The sequence below is a fragment of the Oncorhynchus clarkii genome, chromosome 30 (genome assembly GCF_045791955.1).
Source record: "Oncorhynchus clarkii lewisi isolate Uvic-CL-2024 chromosome 30, UVic_Ocla_1.0, whole genome shotgun sequence".
Taxonomy (NCBI): domain Eukaryota; kingdom Metazoa; phylum Chordata; class Actinopteri; order Salmoniformes; family Salmonidae; genus Oncorhynchus; species Oncorhynchus clarkii.
Genome location: NC_092176.1, coordinates 28,561,443 through 28,577,759, shown reverse-complemented (window position 1 = coordinate 28,577,759; position 16,317 = coordinate 28,561,443). Strand labels below are relative to the sequence as shown.

General features: G+C 42.5%; 1 protein-coding gene across 1 annotated transcript in view; it reads left to right on the top strand.

Annotated features, from left to right (window-relative positions):
• The first annotated feature begins 992 nt into the window (after window positions 1–992).
• Window positions 993–16,317, top strand: part of LOC139390037 (zinc finger matrin-type protein 4-like) — a 161,483-nt gene continuing 146,158 nt past the window's right edge. The window contains exon 1 of the mRNA XM_071137147.1: window positions 993–1,126. Within this exon, the coding sequence (XP_070993248.1) occupies window positions 1,040–1,126 (87 nt within the window). The 5' untranslated portion in view covers window positions 993–1,039. The remainder of the gene's footprint in view (window positions 1,127–16,317) is intronic.

The window sequence follows — 16,317 nt, the reverse complement described above, 5'->3', positions numbered from 1 at the left end:
TACTTTTTAAAGTGGAACTTTTCTGCTGTTCTACACATTCTGTCATGGGGTGAAGAGGAAATGTTTGCAGTTTAGAGCAAGTTTTCTGCAGTTCTACACATCTTGCCATGGGACAGAGAGAAAATGTTGCAGTTTCAAAGCAAGTTTTTTGCAGTTATACACATTTTTCCATGGGGTGAAGAGGAAATGTTGCAGTTTTAAGCAAGTTTTCTGCAGTTATACACATTTTGCCAGGGGGGGAAGAGGAAATGTTACAGTTTTATAAAACATTTAATGCAATTCTACTCATTTTGCCATGACCTTAATTAATGATTAATGATATCTGAGTGAGAGTGACTAACAAAATCAATGGAGGCTCTCTGGAGGTCAGGGGCCCTGTGCACATGCTCTGCACGCCTGGTCAGTATTCGTTCATGATTACAACAAGTTTAGACTTACCAATCAAACAATTGTTAGTTGACATGGTTAATTGAGCGACTTTCAGTGACTGACATTACAATAGAACAATTGCTGAATTTGCACCATGTGTATTCTACTATCCTAAGTTGAGACCTCCCTGAGTTTTTGTGGGGTATTAACTCTTATGTCGCTTATGCCTGCAGCTGGCCCTGAACACACACACTTTACATGTCAATTATATAATATGCATACATCTTTACTAAGATTAGTATAGGAAATATCATTTTAACCATACATTATCATGATAGGACCCCATATGAATAAGACTAATTTTCAGCAAACGTAGCTTACAATTTATTTCATACAATTATGCACGCTGCGTATTTGGCATCCTAGGTGACAGGTGCTGTGCGATACCACCTCTAATGGACTGGACCGGTTGATCACTCTAAAATTGGTGGGCTACTGTATCGCTGGAGAAAATCGTGTCGGAGCTCCGCACAGCTAGGCTACTATTGTCAAACGGCCAATGAGGTAAAAGCGGGGCGGAGAACAGTCGACGATTGTACTACGGGCAGTTGCCTACTGCAAACAGCTGTGGAAGCGTCTGCTTTGTACACGCGTTTCGCTGATCTGGTCAATGGATTACACAGTTTCCCTACAAGTGCAACATCAACTGGCTGTCTTCCCGACACACTTGTACCAGGGTTACAGTTTTGAGTTACAGGTAGGCTATATCTCAGACATGCATTAGCCTATACTTCTGTGTGATTTGTTTTCCGTTTTGTTTTACAACGGGTACCAATCTCCATTGACGGAGAAAGAGACTATACAACTCAGACTGTCTAATGCTTTCAGCTCCATCATAAATCGTGTCCGCTGCGCTGCGTGGGATTTCAGCATCCTTTTTGACTTTATGAGCCACGAGAAACAGTGAAATCCTCTCCTCCATCTAGGCTACGTGATGTTGAATTAATGACACGGTGTTTGGAAATACCGGGTAGCCTGATGCGGAGGTCCTCAAGGCTGAAATGCGCGCTTAAATTGCGAATCTCACTGAGGCTTCATAAACACTCCATGTGATTTGATGCAGGCCTATTTGAGTTTGAAAATAAAATCAACGGGTCATACTGTTCAGGATGATAATTTTGCGTCTCGCTGTGCTTAGAAAGTGGAATGGCATCAGAGGCCAAACAATTCCTCATATTTTATTAGGCTATCCATCCCATGGCTATTTTACACACCTTTTTACATCGTTATTTGTTTTGCCACGTGATATGTGTAATTTATGGGATTCCAATAGTACCACCAGTTGGAGCGAGTTGAACTCACCTGTCATTCTACTACTGTAATATCGGCTATCTAGTATTAGATCCATTGACCATATCGTGTGTTTGGTTTTAAATTTGACCACTGTTCAGCACAATGCATGGGATTTCAGAAGTTGGCATGTCTGTACCTTGACTATTCAAGTGTATCCAGTCATTGGATTGTGACTACATTCATTGAGGAGTCGTTCCCATGCATCTTCCAATGACATTCTCTTCATGATCTTCTGCACTAATATTAGCCCAAGTGTGAAAACATAGGTGAACATCCCCATGATACTATTTTCGTTTCGTCAAAAAATGACAGCACACCAAATCCTGAATGTAATTGACCTAATGTAGCTATCTATCTATCTTCCACATGACTGGCAACCATGCTTATGGATATATGCGGCTCTCTGCCTCTGACTGTGGCATGACAAATTCACCTCCAAACCTAGTTCCTTTTGTTATGTTTTCTTAAACAGGTATTTCCTTTATTGAACAATCGTGACCCCCCCCCCCCCCCCCATTTTAAATCCCTTTGCATACCTTTTGAAGTGTGTTCAAAAAAACGTTAATATTATCTTTGCTTTATCCACTTCCCCCAGAGCGCAAGCAGCAACTTCATTGTCTTGTTTGAGAGAACTTTACTCTCCTTCTGTTGCATTGTTTTTAACTGCTGCGTCTCTCTCTCTCTCTCTCTCTCTCTCTCTCTCTCTCTCTCTCTCTCTCTGTGCTGCTGTCTCTCTCTCTCTCTCTCTCTCTGTGTGCTGCTGTGTCTCTCTCTCGCTCTCTCTCTGTGTGCTGCTGTGTCTTTCTCTCTCTCTCTCTCTTTGCTGCTGTGTCTTTCTCTCTCTCTCTCTCTTTGCTGCTGTGTCTTTCTCTCTCTCTCTTTGCTGCTGTGTCTCTCTCTCACTCTCTCTCTTTGCTGCTACGTCTCTCTCTCGCTCTCTCTCTCTCTCTCTCTCTATCTCTCTCTCTGTGCTGCTGTGTCTCTCTATCTCTCTCTATGTGCTGCTCTCTCTCTCTCTCTCTTTGCTGCTGTGTCTCTCTCTCACTCTCTCTCTTTGCTGCTACGTCTCTCTCTCTCTCTGTGCTGCTGTGTCTCTCTCTCTCTCTCTGTGCGGCTGTGTCTCTCTCTCTCTCTCTCGCTCTCTCTCTCTGTGCTGCTGTGTCTCTCTCTCTCTCTCTCGCTCTCTGTGCTGCTGTGTCTCTCTCTCTCTCTCTCTGTGCTGCTGCTTTCTCTCTCTCTCTCTCTGTGCTGCTGCTGTCTCTCTCTCGCTCTCTCTCTCTCTCTCTCTCTCTCTCTCTCTCTCTCTCTCCCTCTCTCTCTCTCTCTCTCTCTGTGCTGCTGCTGTCTCTCTCTCTCTCTCTCTGTGCTGCTGTCTCTCTCTCTCTCTGTGCTGCTCTCTCTCTCTCTCTCGCTGTGTTCTGCTGTCTCTCTCTCTCTCTCTGTGTGCTGCTGTGTCTCTCTCTCTCTCTCTCTCTCTGTGCTGCTCTCTCTCTCTCTCTCTGTCTCGCTGTGTTCTGCTGTGTCTCTCTCTCTCTCTCTGTGTGCTGCTGTGTGTCTCTCTCTCTCTCTCTCTATGCTGCTCTCTCTCTCTCTCTCTCTCTGTGCTGCTGTGTCCCCCTCTCTCTCTCTCTGTGTCTTGCTGTCTCTCTCCCTCTCTGTGCTGCTGTCTCTCTCTCTCTCTGTGCTGCGGTCTCTCTCTCTCTCTCTCTCTCTCTCTCTCTGTGTGTGCTGCTGTCTCTCTCTCTCTCTCTCTCTCTCTCTCTGTGTGCTGCTGTCTCTCTCTCTCTCTCTCTCTCTCTCTCTCTCTGTGCTGCTGTGTCTTTCTCTCTCTCTCTGTGCTGCTGTGTCTCTCTCTCTCTCTCTCTGTGCTGCTGTGTGTGTCTCTCTCTCTCTCTCTCTGTGCTGCTGTGTCTCTCTCTCCTGTGCTGCTGTGTCTCTCTCTCTCTCTGTGCTTCTGTGTCTCTCTCTCTCTCTCTCTGTGCTGCTGTCTCTCTCTCTCTCTCTCTCCCTCTCTATTTCTCTCTCTGTGCTCTCTCTCTCTCTCTGTGCTCTCTCTCTCTCTCTATGCTGTCTCTCTCTCTGTGCTGTGTCTCTCTCTCTGTGCTGTGTCTCTCTCTCTCTGTGCTGTGTCTCTCTCTCTCCCTCTCTCTCTCTGTGCTGTTTCTCTCTCTCTCCCTCTCTCTCTCTGTGCTGTCACCCTCTCTCTCTCTCTCTCTCTCTCTCTCTGTGCTGCTGTCTCTCTCTCTCTCTCTCTGTGTGTGTGCTGCTGTGTCTCTCTCTCTCTCTCTGTGTGCTGCTGTGTCTCTCTCTCTCTCTCTCTCTCTCTGTACTGCTGTGTCTCTCTCTCTCTCTCTCTCTCTCTGCTGCTGTGTCTCTCTCTCTCTGTGCTGCTGTGTCTCTCTCTCTCTCTCTCTCTCTCTCTGTGCTGCTGTCTCTCTCTCTCTCTCTCTCTCTGTGCTGCTGTGTCTCCCTCTATCTCTCTCTGTGTGTTGCTGTCTCTCTCTCTCTCTCTCTCTCTCTCTCTCTCTCTCTCTCTCTCTCTCTCTCTGTGCTGCTGTCTCTCTCTCTCTCTCTCTCTCTCTCTCTCTCTCTCTCTCTCTCTCTGTGCTGCTGTCTCTCTCTCTCTCTCTCTATCTCTCTGTGTGCTGCTGTCTCTCTCTCTCTCTCTCTGTGCTGCTGTGTCTCTCTCTCTCTGTGCTGCTGTGTCTCTCTCTCTCTCTGTGCTTCTGTGTGTCTCTCTCTCTCTCTCTCTCTGTGCTGCTGTCTCTCTCTCTCTCTCTGTGCTGCTGTGTGTCTCTCTCTCTCTCTGTGCTTCTGTGTGTGTCTCTCTCTCTCTCCCTCTCTCTTTCTCTCTCTGTGCTGTCTCTCTCTCTCTGTGCTCTCTCTCTCTCTCTCTGTGCTGTCTCTCTCTGCTGTGTGTCTCTCTCTCTGTGCTGTGTCTCTCTTTCTCTGTGCTGTGTCTCTCTCTCTCTGTGCTGTGTCTCTCTCTCTCCCTCTCTCTCTCTGTGCTGTTTCTCTCTCTCTCCCTCTCTCTCTCTGTGCTGTCTCTCTCTCTCTCTCTCTCTCTCTCTCTGTGCTGCTGTGTCTCTCTCTCTCTCCCTCTGTGCTGCTGTCTCTCTCTCTCTCTCTGTGCTGCTGCGTCTCTCTCTCTCTCCCTCTCTGTGCTGCTGTCTCTCTCTCTCTCTCCCTCTCTGTGCTGCTGTCTCTCTCTCTCTCTTTGCTGCTGTCTCTCTCGTTTTCTATTTGTTTATGAAATACTATATTTTAATAGGGTTTTCTAAAAGGATCAGAGATACAGAAAAACAGAGCCCATTGGTAACTTTTAAACTGATACAGTTGCTTCTGGTATCTCTCAGTATATCAAATGTCTCTTTTTGTAGTGCACGTACTGCACTCTGAGCGGCATGCAACAGCACCCATATCACCCTAGAATCCCGTTGTAGCATTTTTCTGCTTTACCAAATGAGTGTTACAAACTACACACCAGTCAGAGTTACACTTAAACTACATATTTTTTAATAAGAGCTTTGCAATAGCCTTTTTGACTTTCAATGAGGCTCTATCTCTAATGAACCATTGAAAAGTACCACCAGAAAAGTACAAAGATCTTTTATAGTCAAGATACACCCCTCTCAACTTACATGACGATTCACAGATCTTAGGAACTGTTCACAAATATAGACTTTTACTTGAGAGAGAGGAGTATCCCATAGCCAGATAGCATTCGCTATAAATTATCGTTAATTTTGTTCCCTATGACGAGGTTCTAATGTCGTTCCTGGTACTTCATAGAACCGTTACCTCATTCAAGGCATGACTCAATTGTCAACTCTAGATACTCCCATCTCAAGTAAACCCCCTCTTGACCCCACTCCTGGACAAGCTCACTGAGGGGAGTGAGCCTCTAGGTCATACACTATCCCAGGATAAGCGCACAGACATTGTGGAGACAAGTAATTAGTTCCCCATTAATCACGCCATCCCTTCACATGGCTTAAGAATAGGTAAAGACACATTCACATATGAAGACAATGTTCCATTCTGTCCTCTTCCCTTTCTGATATTCTGCATAACACCAGGGACATGTGAAAGACAAGCCTGACCTCTCCCCTCTCTGGGCCCCAGGTGACTGAGCCCCAGCTGAGGGAAAAGTGCAACTGCCAACACTAGAGTCCAAAGGGATACATTCTAATCTGCCAACACTAGAGTCCAAAGGGATACATTCTAATGACAAGTATCTCACATAAGCATATTATGCAAATAAAACATCTTAATTATCTATGTTACCCAACTAATTCTGATTCATCTGCCACAATCCTCTTAGCTGAGGCAGAAAAACTATTCTGATGTTATATCTTTATAACTGGCCAAGGTTAGAATTATTGGGGTCCTGGGCACACCCTCAAACCCATAACAAATCATGGCACTCCCGTTAGCCTTACAATATTTGAACTATACAGAAGACAAATATAATGCGTTGCTCCTGCCTACAGTGTGTGGGCACCCTGAAGAGTCCACACACTCCGGTTTGAATCACACATTGGGTGTTGCCAAAAAGTAGTGCACTAAATAGTAATTCAAGTGTAATTTGGGATGCATCCTGTGACATGGTATACAGTTAAAACTCCTCCACTGGTCGATGTACGTGTTATGGTGCATCTGGAGTTTTAATCATGCTTCCCTGACAGTTCCCATCACTGCTGTTCTTCAACTCTTTCTCAGCTCTTTCTTTCTCCAGTCCGCTTGATTCAAAGTCGGTTGCTGCTATCACTGCCTCTCTGAGGAGAGGCTCACTGTCTCTCTGAGGAGAGGCTCACTGCCTCTCTGAGGAGAGGCTCACTGCCTCTCTGAGGAGAGGCTCACTGTCTCTCTGAGGAGAGGCTCACTGCCTCTCTGAGGAGAGGCTCACTGTCTCTCTGAGGAGAGGCTCACTGCCTCTCTGAGGAGAGGCTCACTGTCTCTCTGAGGAGAGGCTCACTGTCTCTCTGAGGAGAGGCTCACTGTCTCGCTGAGGAGAGGCTCACAGATAGGCTCACTGTCTCTATGAGGAGAGGCTCACAGATAGGCTCACTGTCTCTCTGAGGAGAGGCTCACTGTCTCTCTGAGGAGAGGCTCACTGTCTCTCTGAGGAGAGGCTCACTGTCTCTCTGAGGAGAGGCTCACTGTCTCTCTGAGGAGAGGCTCACTGTCTCTCTGAGGAGAGGCTCACTGTCTCTCTGAGGAGAAGCTCACTGTCTCTCTGAGGAGAAGCTCACTGTCTCTCTGAGGATAGGCTCACTGTCTCTCTGAGGAGAGGCTCACTGTCTCTCTGAGGAGAGGCTCACTGTCTCTCTGAGGAGAGGCTCACTGTACTGAACCACAAGGTGGCTCCGTCCGAGCACTATCAACTCCTTTGTTTTTCATTATCTTAAGACAATGTTCTCTGTTGCTACATGCCTAGTGTCAGTGACAGATTAAATACACCTCCTCGGGCCTATATGCTGCTTACACATGCATTTTCAAAAGTTTTGTGAATGTGAGTCATCCAGAATATGAGGTATATTTGTGGTATTTTTGAACATCTTGGAGGACTTACTTAATACTAATGCATTTCACATTAATATGCACATTCATACTAATACACATACAAGCTTTCGAACTTCAGGTGATGATGATGTCCCCTCTCGACCTCTCACTTTAACAACCCCAGATATATTTGTTCAGTCTCCCTATTTCATATCGTTTCTATTTTGGAAAAGGCTTGAAGTGGTAAAAATCGTGTGATCTCTCTCTACCGTCAGTCATTTGTGAGGTCTAAAAATATAATGAAATAAAGCGCTTTGAAGCTCTGCTTCAGTGTCATCAATAAGTGGTTGTTTTTGTTTAAGTACAAATGTCCCTCCCTTTTTAGTTGGTTATTCAAAATCCTCCTTTCAGTCTGTGTATTTCAGTGCTGTCTTCAAGATGTGTAAAAAATAATAATAATAATGCAGCCAAGTGTAACACAGGAGGTCAAAGTGCATTGAATTGAAGAAGATGAATGTGTCATGAGATACTCCCTGAAGTACTCTTAGATTGCAGTGGTGTATAAAAGAAATAACAATAAAAGTGATATTGTTAGCAGGCTAATTATACTGTATCACACCTGAGAGAGAGGGGGGAGAAAGAAAGCGAGCTTGTCCTTGTATTCCATGTTAACACCTCCAAATCACCCTGTCCTCTGCCCCTTGGTGGTACCCACAGGTATAGAACTGGGAGTTGAATAATCCATCCAGGTGTTACAACTGTATACTCTGAAATTTCGCTCCAAATATAAATGCTGTTCATCATCCGGTTTACGCTGGATGTACTTTGAAATCCCTCAAAGCAGCAGACTTCCGCAACCCAAGCCTTTTGCAGCAGGTTTATGGACAGTGTTTTTACAGTATTGACCCTTTCTGAGGATTAAAATCCTACAGACTTCATTTTACCTCCAGAGGTAATCTAACTGGAGAAAATTAAAGTGATTAAATAGACCAGAGTCAAAATTGAATGGGTTACACGCACGCACGTTCACTCACTCACTCACTCACTCACTCACTCACTCACTCATTCAAGTGACTTAACACTTGACCTAAATGTCTCTGTCAGTGGCTCAACACCAGTCTGATGATTGTGCTGGTGTAGTCTACTGTCGGCACTCTGCCCAGACTGCACTGTAATGTTTTCACCCAGTTGCTCTGTTGTCAGTAGGCAGGCTACACCAGAGTCTAATATTGAGATAAATGTGGCTCTGGGGTTACACCTCAGGGGAACTGGTAATCATTTAACAGGTGCTGCATCCCCTCTATCAGTTAAGGCTGACATTAGATCATATTCAATACAGTAAGTAGAAGTATTCTGTAAAACAGAGTTGCTAGTATACAGACCTTGGCCATCGTGTTCTGACAGGTGGCATCACTCCTATATGACGCTCGTCCCTCAACCGTACAGACGGAATCATCATGCTTTCTGGCATAAGACAATGTACCTTGGCCTAAAGAAAATCTGCCTGACTGCCTAACTAAAGGACAGGACAAACCATAGTGAATGTCAGCCGTGCGCAGTAGATCACCTGCTGGGTGAATCGGTGGCGATTTAACATTTATAATCGTCTGGAAATTAACAGAAAAAGATGGCAGGTGTTCAGTGCGATAGAAAGAGCACCCACTTCTTTTACCTGTTTGTCGACGTAGTCTGTTTTGTTCTTAAAGCAAACACTACTTTTGACCAGGTTTCATAGGGCTCAATGGATTATAGGGTGCCATTTGGGACGCAGACCTAAACCACTCAGTGGTCCTGGCCCGGAGAGTCAGCTGGAAAAATGCTGCTGTCTACTGCTAAGGAGGTTAATAACAATGCTGATGATGGTACTGGATAGGGATGCAACAATTCACAGATACAAATCAGTCAAATGTTTAAGATGCACTACGTGACCAAAAGTATGTAGACACCTCTTCGTCGAACATCTCATTCCAAAGTCATGGGCATTAATTAGAGGTTGAACGATTTATGATTTTTCAACACCGATACCGGTTATTGGAGGACCAAAAAAAGCCGATACTGATTAATAGGCCGTTTTTATATATATTTGAAATAATGACAATTGCAGCAATACTGAATGAACAATGAACACTTCTATTTTAACTTAATATAATAAATAAAATCTATTTAGTCTCAAATAAATATTGAAACATGTTCAATTTGTTAAATAATGCAAAAACAAAGTTTTGGAGAAGTGCCATGTGTCATGTAAGAAAGCTAACGTTTTAATTCCTTGCTCAGAACATGACAACATATGAAAGCTGGTGGTTCAATATTCCCAGTTCTTCAATATTCCCAGTTAATACGTTTTAGGTTGTAGTTATTATAGGAATTATGACGCGTCAACTATTTCTCTCTATACCAAATTGTATTTCATATACCTTTGACTATTGGAGTTTCTTATAGGCACTTTAGTACTGCTAGCCTAATCTCGGGAGTTGAACGGCTTGAAGACATTAACAGTGCTGAGATAAAGCATTGCTAAGAGCTGCTCCCAAACGCAGTAAAGTGCTGTTTGAATGAATGCTTACTAGCCTGCTGCTGCCTACCACCGCTCAGTCAGACTGCTCTATCAAATATCAAATTGTAGACTTAATTATAATATAATAAACACACAGAAATACGAGCCTTTGGTCATTAACATGGTCAAATCCGGAAACTATCATTTCAAAAACAAAACATTTATTCTTTCAGTGAAATACAGAACCATTGTGTATTTTGTCGAACGGGTGGCAACCCCAAGTCTAAATATTGCTGTTACATTGCACAACCTTCAATGTTATGTCATAATTATGTAAAATTCTGGCAAATTATTTACGGTCTTTGTTATGAAGAAACACAGTTCGCAACGAGCCAGGCGACTCTGCTCCCTGACTCTGCTTACACTGAACTCAAGAGAAGTGACACAATTTCCCTAGTTAATATTGTTGCTAACATGCATTTATTTTAACTAAATATGCAGGTTTAAAAAATATACTGCTGTGTTTTGATTTGAAGAAAAGCATTGATGTTTATGGTTAGGTACGTTAGGTACATTAGGTACGTTAGGTACGTTAGGTACGTTTGTGCAAGTATGTGCTTTTTTTCCGCGAATGCGCTTTTGTTAAATCATCACCTGTTTGGTGAGGTTGAAGTAGGCTGTGATTCGATGATAAATTAACAGGCGCCGCATTGATTATATGCAACGCAGGACAAGCTAGTTAACCTAGTAATATCATCAATCGTGTGTAGTAAACTAGTGATTATGTGAAGATAAGTTTAATGCTAGCTAGCAACTTACCTTGGCTTCTTGCAGCCACAAGGTCCTTTTGAGGCTGCACTCGCGTAACAGGTGGTCAGCCTGCCACACAGTTTCCTCGTGGATTACATTGTAACCGGCCATAATTGGCATCCAAAATGTCTGATTACCAATTGTTATGAAAACTTGAAATCGGCCCTAATTAATCAGCAATGCCGATCGGTCAACCTCTAGCATTAATATGGAGTTGCTGCTATACCAGCCTCTACTCTTCTTGGAAGACTTTCCACTAGATGTTGGAACATTGCTGTGGGGACTTGCTTCCATTCAGCCACGAGCATTAGTGAGGTAGGGCACTGATGTTGGGCGATTAGGCCTGGCTTGCAGTCGGCATTCCAATTCACCCCAAAAGTGTTTGATGGGGTTGAGGTCAGGGCTCTGTGCAGGTCAGTCAAGTTCTTCCACACGGATCTCGATAAACCATTTCTGTATGGAACTCGCTTTGTGCATGGGGGCATTGTCATGCTGAAACAGGAAAGGGCTTTCCCCAACTGTTGCCACAAAGTTGGAAGCACAGAATCATTTTAGAATGTCATTGTATGCTGTAGCGTTATGATTTCCCTTCACTGGAACTAAGGGGCCTAGCCCAAACCATGCAAAACAGCCCCAAACATTTTACCAAACATTACAGTTGGCACTATGCATTGGGGCAGGTAGCGTTCAACTGGCATCCGCCACACCCAGATCCGGCTGTCAGACTGTCAGATGGTGAAAGCTCTAGCAGGGCAGAAATTTGACGAACTGACTTGTTGGAAAGGTGGCATCCTATGACGGTGCCGTGTTGAAAGTCACTGAGCTCTTCAGTAAGACCATTCTACTGCCAATGTTTGTCTGTGGAGATTGAATGGCTGTGTGATCGATTTTATACACCTGTCAGGTGTGGCTGAAATAGCCGAATCCACTAATTTGAAGGGGTGTCTACATTAGAGGTCGACCGATTAATCATCATGGCCGATTTTCAAGTTTTCATAATAATCTGTAATAGGCATTTTTGGACGCCAATTTTGGCCGATTACATTGCATTCCACAAGGAAACTGCATGGCAGGCTGACCACCCGCAACTGCAACAAGGAGCCACGGTAAGTTGCTAGCTAGCATTAAACGTATCTTATAAAAACAATTCATCTTCACATAATCACTAGTTAACTAGCGTTACAAAATACATTTAGAAATCTATGTTATTCAATAATTGCACTCACACTGCTCGCGCGCGTCAATGAGCGTCCGCGTTGCCAAGGGCCATCTCCTCATTGGTTTATAGAAGCAGGTACCCACGTGCCATCTCCTCATTGGTTATACCCACGTGGGTGATTGAAAGATGAACTGTGTTGCCGGTCTTTGTGGTAATACTATGAAAGTTTAGAAGCCAATCACCATATAAGTTCAAAGATGAAAAAGCCTGGAAGGAGGAGAGATGACTAGAAACGATTCGGTTGACCGTTTGATGTGTGGACTAATTGGCAGAGTAGAGGACCTGGTGCATTTTAGGTAAAATAACAACTCAATGTTCATATCCCAGGACAAATTAGCTAGCAACCGCAAGCTAGCTAAATAGGACAAATTAGCTAGCAAGTGCAAGCTAACTAGCTAAATTGCCATAAATCTTTAATGCTTTTCGACCTGTCCCCAAATGAATGTAATTGGTTCAGAGTTTGTTTTTGATATTTTAACCTGCGTGTCGTGATCGCGTTTGGTGTAGGGGGACAAAATAAATGTATGCACGATGGTGCACGCGCACAGCCGGTTTGGGTTCTGCGTTAGGGTTGCCACCCATTCGACAAAATACAGAATAGTTCCGTATTTCACTGAAAGAATAAACGTTTTGTTTTTGAAATTATAGTTTCCGGATTTTACCACATTAATGACCAAAGGCTCGTATTTCTGTGTGTTTACTATATTATAATTAAGTCTACGATTTGATATTTGATAGAGCATTCTGACTGAGCGGTGGTAGGCAGCAGCAGGCTCGTAAGCATTCATTCAAAATTTACTGTGTTTGCAAGCAGCTCTTAGCAATGCTTGATCTCAGCGCTGTTTATGACTTTAAGCCTATCAACTCCTGAGATTAAGCTGGCAATACTAAAGTGCCTATAAGAACATCCAATAGTCAAAAGTATATGAAATACAAATGGTAAAGCGAGAAATAGTAATTCCTATAATAACTGCAACCTAATATTTCTTTACTGGGAATATTGAAAAACTGGGAATATTGAACCACCAGCTTTCATATGTTCCGAGCAAGGATCTAAAAAATTAGCTATTTTACATGGCACATATTGCACTTTTACTTTCTTCTCCCACACTGTGTTTATGCATTATTTAAACCAAATTGAGCATGTTTCATTATTTATTTGAGACTAAATAGATTTTATTTATGTATTATATTAAATTAAAATAGAAGTGTTCATTGTTCATGCTGTATCTTTTGTGACTACTGATGCGTTTTCTCCTGCATGTAACTGTGTTGACAGTCATTGATCTACTAGTCATTTTTCATTCCGAACAGCACCAGGGAATATCAGTAGCCAAAGTTGTGCTATATATTCATTACTTATGTCATAGCTAATTGTCAAACGATAAATATTTATACATTACTAGCTCAAACTATCTGCGAAGATGGGGGGATACATTGCCCCCCCAGTCTAATAGTGGTACTGGGGTGGTGGATGCCCAGTCTCCCTAATGGTTCAGATCAGATGCCTACATAATACATACTGTACACCATAGACATGCATCATACACACAGATCCAGCTTAGAAAGGCCCAGGCTCATGAGCTCCACCAGCAGCAGATTGCAATTTAGAATGGAAAATGAATGTGCTTATGCAAAACATGTTAGTGCATTGATTCACTCAGGAGTCGCACCGAATCGTTTCAAACTACAACATTCATGTATCGTGTCAGAGCTCATGTATCTAGATACGTATGGAATTGTTCTTGAAATGGAAAGATGTACATCCTTAGTACTGGACAAACAGCCTCATGATCCTCACAGATCAACCCAGGTGAGGAGAGGCCAAGCAGCTGTAGCTTCAGTTAAACTGTCTGGCAAGACCCCCTGCTTTCAGTTTAACTGTCAATTTCCATGTCCAGTTGTATTTTATTAGCTACTGAGGGAGGTTGCAGATGTAGTTATCAATTTGTGTTTCCCTATTGGTGGAAATCAAGAGAAACTCTAGCCCCTTGTGTAGTTTATTTTGCAGAGCTGGTATTTTTTCTATGTTGTAATTGGATAGATAAAACACAGTGGTAGTGTTATAGTATTGCTCATGAACTAAGCTCTTTGTTGGTGCTATTCAGGTTTCTAGAGGATTGTATTCATAATTGCTTATAATGTAAACACTGATTTATATGCATCCTCACAATGCACTCTATTAGGCTGATAAAGCCAGGCCGTTGTCTGACCTTCGCTAAGCTCTTGGGATGGAGAGGTGAGCGCTATTTACTGAGCTAAAATAATTTAAGTCCTTTAGACTAAAGTGCATGTTTTTTTACAGAATCCGTATGACGTAGATCATTTATAAATAGTGGCAGAGATGATAAAGAAATCGTAGTACACATGTAATTAGCCTACTTGTAATTGTTTGTGTTACATGCTGTTTTTTAAACTCTGACTTAAGTATAGCTGTATGATAATCAATCCCTCCTACCACTCCAGTATGTGTTAATCTCTCTGATGTGGTTCCCTATCTGTGTCCGTCTTTTTTAGTATTTTAGCTTCAGTCCAGGAGCTCTAATAATCAAATCTCTGAATTAATTCAGTTGCTAAAGTGAGCTTGTATGACATGCTAACGCACTGTTTTTCTCTCTCTATTTCTCTCTCTCACTCTGTCACACGCTCTCTCCAGTCACAACCACTCTACTATAGTCAGCCTCATCAAGATGTTATTGGTCTCAATTTGTAGAAAAAGTGAACAAGTATTGGACAGAGAGCTAGATTGTCGTTTTGGAGGGCATTGCTGATTTATCCATAGCAACAGTTAGTTTGCAAATGAAAAAAGTTGCCTTTGGCTAAGATTACTTCTGTTTTGGGGCTTTAGAATGATTCTTGTTGCGTTGGGAGATGCTTGAATACATAATCTTTCAGCATTCTGTTTACTCCTAAATACAGCTAAGATATTTACCTCAAGTTGAGGACTTTTGAGGGAATATGGTGGAATAAAATAAATGATCAACTGTGAGAACCTTTGTGAAAGAACTTAATGAGGACCTGCTGGAATTGAGGTGCAAAGCTGGAAAGTTTGGTTATTTGCTTGGTTTATTACCCTTTCTAACTCTGATATGTGTTGTTTCTTGCTGTTGGTAGTTATAACTGATGTCAGATCCATTATTTGTGTTGTGGTGTATCTGGATGACTGCGTGCTTTGCGTTTACTGAATGAAAACAAAGAGAAAAGTATCATTTTTTTGGTCTTTTCACACAAATGATTTAAAAAAAAAATTTATTTCACCTTTATTTAACCAGGTAGGCAAGTTGAGAACAAGTTCTCATTTACAATTGCGACCTGGCCAAGATAAAGCAAAGCAGTTCGACAGATACAACGACACAGAGTTACACATGGAGTAAAACAAACATACACTCAATAATACAGTATAAACAAGTCTTTATACGATGTGAGCAAATGAGGTGGGAAGGGAGGTAAAGGCAAAAAAAGGCCATGGTGGCAAAGTAAATACAATATAGCAAGTAAAACACTGGAATGGTAGATTTGCAATGGAATAATGTGCAAAGTATAAATTAAAATAATGGGGTGCAAAGGAGCAAAATAAATAAATAAATTAAATTCAGTAGGGAAAGAGGTAGTTGTTTGGGTTAAATTATAGGTGGGCTATGTACAGGTGCAGTAATCTGTGAGCTGCTCTGACAGTTGGTGCTTAAAGCTAGTGAGGGAGATAAGTACTGTCCTAGTCGGGACGTTATGTAAATACAAACTAAAATGTATCAAGTATCTCTTAACTCTCCATTCAGTATTCATTTTATGATTGTTCCTTCTCAAAGACAATGACAGGAGGAGTCCACAGGAGGCTGCTGAGTGGAAAACGGCTCATAATAATGGCCGGAAGGGAGCCAATGGAATGGCATCAAACACCTGGAAACAATGTGTTTGCTAATTCCACTCCAGTCATTACCACAAGCCCGTTCTCCCCAGTTAAGGTGCCACTAACGTCCTATGGTGGAGTCTGTTCCTTAGATAATATGTTTAACCAACCTCCTTAATGTCTTGGGTAGTTTGGAACCTATAACACAGCTCTGACACCAAAATGCCTGTTTACTGTTCTGAGTTATCACTAGTACTCCTACGTAGGAATCTCATCATGTTGCTGTCCAAATCATCTCTTGGCTTGATCTCAATTCAGACAGAATTGACCCTATGCTATCCATGGGCACCAGGAGCTGTTTATGTTACAGTAAATGCCCATCATGTATTATGCTGTAATAATGAATTGGCTGTTTTATTAGTTATAATATGGAATGGATAAGCAGCTGATTATTTATAATCAACCCTGCTAGACAAAGTGTGGTTGTTATGTTCTGCTAAATAGGCCTATGTATTATTGCTGAGGGTTTTCCCCATGAAAGTGATCTGGAATCATTAGAATACTATAATATTCTCTTTTAATCAGAGTGGTTGGTAGCTCGCTCTGCTTTTAAAAATGAAACGCATTGACCTGAACTATCTTCCATTGGAAAGATTTGAGTCTGTTGTAACCCATCCTCTCCATTAATGAAGTGTGTTAGAAAAAAGATCTGGCACA